Source organism: Penaeus vannamei, chromosome 31 (genome assembly GCF_042767895.1).
Source record: "Penaeus vannamei isolate JL-2024 chromosome 31, ASM4276789v1, whole genome shotgun sequence".
NCBI classification, from domain to species: domain Eukaryota; kingdom Metazoa; phylum Arthropoda; class Malacostraca; order Decapoda; family Penaeidae; genus Penaeus; species Penaeus vannamei.
The window spans coordinates 11,869,362-11,876,026 of NC_091579.1; the positions used below are offsets into that span (position 1 = coordinate 11,869,362).

General features: G+C 43.1%; 1 protein-coding gene across 3 annotated transcripts in view; it reads left to right on the plus strand.

Moving 5' to 3' along the window:
• Positions 1-6,665, plus strand: part of LOC113810915 (ionotropic receptor 21a) — a 17,230-nt gene extending 10,565 nt beyond the window's left edge. For 2 of the 3 annotated variants that reach the window (XM_070143867.1, XM_070143868.1), the window contains exons 7-12: positions 210-390; positions 883-1,119; positions 1,413-1,696; positions 2,581-2,718; positions 4,521-4,707; positions 5,125-6,665. In XM_070143867.1, the coding sequence (XP_069999968.1) occupies positions 210-390; positions 883-1,119; positions 1,413-1,696; positions 2,581-2,718; positions 4,521-4,707; positions 5,125-5,397 (1,300 nt within the window). In that variant the 3' untranslated portion in view covers positions 5,398-6,665. Of the gene's footprint in view, positions 1-209; positions 391-882; positions 1,120-1,344; positions 1,697-2,580; positions 2,719-4,520; positions 4,708-5,124 lie in introns of all 3 variants that reach the window. The other variant, XM_070143869.1, reaches the window with a different exon arrangement.

Below are 6,665 nucleotides of genomic sequence, written 5' to 3' on the forward strand. Positions count from 1 at the left end.
ACTCCATCTTTCCCCTCCTCTCTCTACCTCTCTCCTCTCTCCATCTACCCCTCCCTCCTTTCTCTCCCTCTCTTCTCACTCCATCTTCCCCTTCCACTCTCCCTCCTATCTTCTCTCTCCATCTTCCCCTCCCACCCTCCCTCCTACCTCGCCTTTTCGTCCCCTCCTCCTTCCCCCCTCTCCCTCCCTACTACCCCCCCCTCGACCAGCTTCTACGGGGCCACCGTCAACGTCACGGCCCTCCCCTTCCCCCCCTACTGGTCCGTCCTCGAGGAGCCGTCAGCCTCGTCGCCGGGAAGGTACTCGGGCACGGACTTCCTGCTCCTCGAGGCCACGGCGGAGGCTCTCAACTTCACCTTCAGGGTTGTGCCGACGGAGACGTGGACTGAGGTCGGTCGTCGGTCGAGAGATTGGGACTTTGGTGTTTTGTTACTGTTATTATTTTTCTTCGAGTTCGTCTTCTTTTTTCTCCGTTTTCTTCGCTTTCTTCTGCATCTTCATCTTCACTTTTATCTTCTTCACTTTCTTCTTATTCTTCTTCGTCTTCTTTTTCTTCACCATCTTCATCTTCACTTTCATCTTAATCTTTAACTTCTCCTTTTCCTTATTAATAGTGTTATTTTTATCATAAGAATTATCATTGTCATTATCATAATTATCATATGATTATAATACTATCATCATTATTATAATTATTTTTACCATTTATCTTCATCATCTTCTCCTCCCCCCCCTCCTCCTCCTCCTCCTCCTCCTCCTCCTCTTCTTCTTCTCCTTCTTCTTCTTCTTCTTCTTCTTCTTCTTCTTCCTCTTCCTCTTCCTCCTCCTCTTCCTCCTCCTCCTCCTCCTCCTCCTCCTCCTTCCGCCCCGCCCCTCCCGCAGGTCGCCGACCGTGTGGTGGAGCGCGTGGCCTTCCTGTCCCCGATCTTCCACAACGTCCTCCCGGCCCGCCTCGAGCGCTACGAGTTCTCCTTCGTGTACGAGTTCGGTTCCCTCGACTTCTCCCGGGCCAAGCCGGACCTCCAGCCTCAGTGGCAGAGTCTCTACTACCCTCTGTCGCACGCCGTGTGGTTGGGCGTGCTGGCGACGGTGGTGGTGGTGCCGCTCTCCTTCTATGGGGTATGTGGTGGGGGGTTGGCTGTGTGGTATGGGGTATGTGCTGGGGAGGAGTGTGATGCTGCTGGGTCTGTTTTGTGTGTGTGTGTGTGTGTGAGTACGTATCCGTATATCTGTTGGACATAAGCCCGCCATTTGTCATCTTTTATTCGAAGAGAAAAAAACATCAAAGACCCCCCCCCCCCCAAGAAAATAAACGATAACAATGAACCAAAGGAAACACAACAGAAAGCAAGACAAACCAAGTAGGAAACTCCAGCCGAAGGACCTCCCTCAGCCCCGCCTCCCCCCACCAGATCCTGCGAGCGATGAGGAGCCGGGACGCGACGGGCCACGCTCCGCCGACAAGCCCCCTCACCCTGGGCAAGGCGCTGCAGGAGGTCTTCGGTCTGTTCCTGGGACAAAACCTCTCGAGGGTCTTCTACAGCAGCGTCAGGGCGCGTGTGCTGGTAGGGGCGTGGCTGGTGTTCTCCCTCGTGGTTGGCACAGCTTACAGGGGCAATCTCACGGCGTCTCTCACCCTGCCTGTGTACCCTTCCAGGCCGGAGACGCTCGCCCAGCTGGTCCTCGTGGCCGACAGGTGAGTGATGGCGTCGGGGAAGTTGAATGAAGACTGGATGGAAGACTTAGTCATTAAATATATATATATATATATATATATATATATATATATATATATATATATATATATATATATATATATATATATTGTAGGTCAGTATATACCAGTATACAGATATAGAGATATTGTATGACAATATATATCAGTAAATAGATATATACTGTATGCCAAGATTATTAGTCTAACGTTGGAAATAGAATAAATCATATTGAATCTATAAAAAAAATATATCTAATCTTTGTGAATTATATGTGATTCCTTGTCAGTATCTTGACCTACCAACTCCACTTACCTAAACCTTTGCATTTAACCTTTCCTTAATCCTAACTGGTCATCAACTTTTTTTCCCTGAGCACGACGTTCCTGAACTTTCCTTTTGCTTAAATATAGTTTACCTGCTTTAAAAGCCTTTCAATAATCTCAATTTGGCCGAACATTACGATTCTCAGATTTCAGTATATCTTTACTTTTCCATAATCCCAACTCATCCAAATTTTACCTTTTCCTAATCATTATTTACCTAAATCGATTCATCCAGATGTTTACCTTTACCTAGTCTCATTTACCGATCCCTTAAACCTTTCCTTAAACTTCGTCTTCACCCAATTCTCTACCCTAAATTCCAAATATTTGACCTTACCCCACCTTTTTACCCATTTTCCCCCAATTCCCACTTTACCTCATCCCTTCTTTTCACCCAAACCCCACTTACCCATCCCTTCCATCCTTTTCCCCAAACCCCATTTACCCATCCTTTCCTCAAAACCCTATTTACCCATCCCTTCCAGTTTCTCCCCAAATTTCACCTTCCCTAAACACCCTACTCCCCTCTCACCCTTTAGGATCACGATGCCCTCCTACGGCGCCGAATTCAAGTCATTTTTCGGGAAATCGGACTCGCCCGTTTTCAAGAGACTTTCGGAACTCATGCATATCGTGTCGTCTGTGGAGGAGGGACAAAGACAGGCTATTTTGGCGAAGTAGGTTGAGTTATTTTCTTTTTTATGGATCAGGGAGTCATGATATTGGTAAAGGTTATGATGATGAGAATGTTAGCGATGCTGAATGTAATAGGGATGATGAGGATAATAATAATGATGATGAATTTGCTCCGAATTTTATAAACTACCACTCTTTACGTAGTTTTTTTACATACGAAATTTTGATTTCAAGGATGTTTATGCCATTTACTTGTTTGGTTGGTTATTTATTTTGATGACTGTTTTAGAGGTCATCCTTCATTTTCGTCATTATCACGTCTACAAAGTGCAGAGTTTTGAACAACCCCTTCAACCCCCCCCCCTAAAAGTGTACGTTAGTGTACGAAAATTGATCATGTATCAAGATATCTCTGTGTTCTTATTTAGTGATCCTAAAAAAAAATATATGAATTCAAAGTAAAACCCTGTCCTGTTATATTGCTTTCACTGTATTGAAATCGGTGACAGGACAATACAAAGGGCCTACGGATTTTTTTCCGCATGCTGTATTTGTTTTTGTTTTTTATGACTACAGATGCTTTAATTCAAATGAAAGGTGTGTAAAGCAATGTTGAGATATTTTTCCATGTTTGAATAAATCAGATATAAAAATTGCTTAAACCATCCTGGTATGAACCGGCGGCGGAAATTTCATCCGATGTCACTTCAGCTGGGTTTTCCAGCTGGACATCACCAAAAATAGAGCCACTGTCCCATAGAGTGACTAAAACACACTCAATATGAATAGTTGTATACGTTTTAGATCAATCAAGTCAGGTACATTTTATATTGTTAAATGCTGTAATAATGCACTTATTGTATATTGTTTTATACAGTGCAATAAACAAGAAAGTAACACAGGGAATCCCATAATCATCAGACTGACCATACGCACTGTAACTGTAATATAATATTCATCCATTTATGATAGTGCATGGTTCAACTTTATTATTTATATTCGTTTTCTTTATCATCTAATGTTTAGAAAACGGCATAAATGTTTCTACCGAAAAGAGAAGCAACACCGACATAGCGCGAAATTTGAATCATCGCGGCCGCCGATTCGCCCATCATTTTTTCACACTCAAAAAGGGGTAAGTCTTGTCTTAACCCCCCCCCCCCCCTCCGCATACGGTTTGTACGCTCGTGATAATGATGGAAATTATGGATGACCCCTTAACGAACTTTACAATAGCCTTTATTATACGGTTTAGCTTAACTGACATTTACGAGTGTTTATGGTTTGGCAATGTAAAAAAGAACTGTCAATACAAAAATGTACACCGAATGTTGTAATGGAGAAATAAACGTGGCATGGTTGTTAAGCATAAGTTATTGTTTATAAGTAAGTTATTGTTTATAAGTTAAGCATAAGTTATTGTTATAAGTTATTATTAAGCTGTTAATGCATAATTCAGCATTATATACTATCGGCTTGACCACTGCCGCTAATTTACAGAATGATCACTGTTAATCTTATTTATATCATCTATGCACTGCACTATATCATTCGTTCTAGAGCTTTCTGGATCTTTAGACAAAAATCGCATGGAAGTCTCAGTTATAGATCTTAAAGTTAACCCCACAGCGTACTTATACTTTGAGGGCCTGGGTGTCTTTTGTATATCGCCAGATATAGTAAAATGCCTTTTCGATATATGTGTGTGTTTGTGTGTGTGCACAAATTAATATCTCTTCTCAGCTATAAATAACACCCTCTTCGACCGCTCATCTCTTCTTTTCTTATACCCACTAACACTTCGCTCTCCCATCCACCAACCCACACCACCCATCCCTACCAGTCAGGCCCACCTGGACACGAGGCGCTACCAGCTACTCCACATCGCTCAGAAGTTCTCCAACGCCGACGGAACCACCAAACTGTACATAGGAAGGGACAGTATCATTCCCGGACAGTCTGCTTGGCCTCTCCCGCACGACGCCCCCTATCGGACGCAGGTGGACCGGTGCATCATGGCTGTTATAGAGGTAGGTTTCGATCCTCTTCAGGAGAGGAAGAGAGAGAGGGAGATGTAAGGAGGGAGAGAGAGAGAGAAAGGGAAGAAAAGAGGGAGAGAGGGAGATGTAAGGAGGGAGAGAGAGAGAGAAAGGGAAGAAAAGGAGGAAGGGAGAGAGGGAGATGTAAGGAGGGAGAGAGAGAGAAATGGAAGAAAAGAGGGAGGAAGGGAGAGAGGGACAGAGGGGGAGGGAGAGGAAGGGACGAAAAGAGGGAGGAAGGGAGAGAGAGAGGGAAGAAGGGAAGGAGGTGAAGGGAAAAAGGCAGACAGATATTAGAGGCAGACGGACACAGATAAACTCAAATCCAACTTCTAGTTCAGCTACATATCTATTTCATCTATCTGCACCGCCATACAAACACATCGCCTTTTTCATAACCCCAAACAGGCCGGACTTTACGAGCAATGGAGCCACAACCTCCTCAACGAAGCCAGGCGAGAGAGCAGCAGGAAGCAAAGAGAGGAACAAGCCAAGAAACAGGAAGAAGGGAATGGAGAAGAGGAAGAAACAGATAGCAGTGGCAGTGGACGAGCGAAGGCCCTCACCATCGTGCACATGCAAGGGCCGCTCATGCTGTTGCTCCTGGGGCTGTGTGCGGCCGCGTTCGTATTCGTTGTCGAGTGTGTGGTGGCAGCGACTTCGAAGTCTGTTCGATTCTAAGTACATGAAGTGGAAGAGAAATGTTATTTGTTTATATGGTTGGTGTCATTATTTTTATTTTCGTGTGAACTCGGTGTCAACTGGTGAGCCTTTGTTACAAATATTATAAGAATTAATTTGTCATTTGATAAACTCGATGTTAGCTGGTGAACTTCTATAAATGCCAAAATGTAGGTGTTTTGTGTGATATACATGAATGCGAGGAATAAAGACAACTCACAATAATCTCTTAAACAAAGCTTCCTATGTCAAACATGTAACACTGCTATCATTTGGCCATTAAATTTCATGCAAAAAGTTGTATCAAGTTGTCTCACTGCCGATATAGTTGTCCCAAGTTCTTGTATCCATTTTCATTTACTGCCAAGAGATGGCACCGTGAAAATAACGTAACCGACCTTAATGGTTGGCGGTTAATAGTTTAAACAAATAAATGTGCGAGATATCAAAGGTTATATAGCGCTATGATAAAGGGTCTGGTTGTTAAAATGGTGCAAGGCGCGACCCAATGAATATCATTATATGGACATGCATATACACAGAAATGAATGCATATCTATCAGACTAGACATGCACATCTGCCAAATAGATTGATAGATAAATGTAAATACATCTGGCAGATAGACAGATATGCATCTCTTTCTGTGAAAATGCATATATTTACGAATATTCATTGGGTCGCCACAAAACGTGTTAGATTCAATGGTCACACAACATTATAAGATAGTATGGTAGTGAATGGTTAATAGTTAAAAGCAAAATATATGTGCTAGACATCTAAGGTCATGTAGCACTGTAGGAAGATACAGCAAAGGGTAGTGAAGGGTGGTTGAGTTAGGAGTTGCGATGTATCAACTATCTAGAGCAGAGGTCGGCAACCTTGGCATGAGTGCCAGGCTTGGCACGCAGAGCGCTTGTCTATGGCACGCTATGTGATTTAGAGGTGTAAAGAGAGAGAGGGAGTCTTAATATTATGGTCACCTAAATTTTAAAATCGAGCAATATTAGAATCTACTACGAATGGCCATGCATCTTCCATATTAAGTTCCCACTGTCTGATAAATTCAGTTGCATTAAGAAAGAAGCCTTGACACTACAATCAGGATTAGAATCTAAATACCAATGCGAGCCAGATGTTTTCACACATGCAGCATACCCTTAGCCCTCATCGCAGCAGGCTTACAACGGATCACTCTGAGGGTTGTTTGAAGCTCAGTGTGTCCTGATATTAATATGGTGAGTATAAATCTAAAATTATAAAATATACA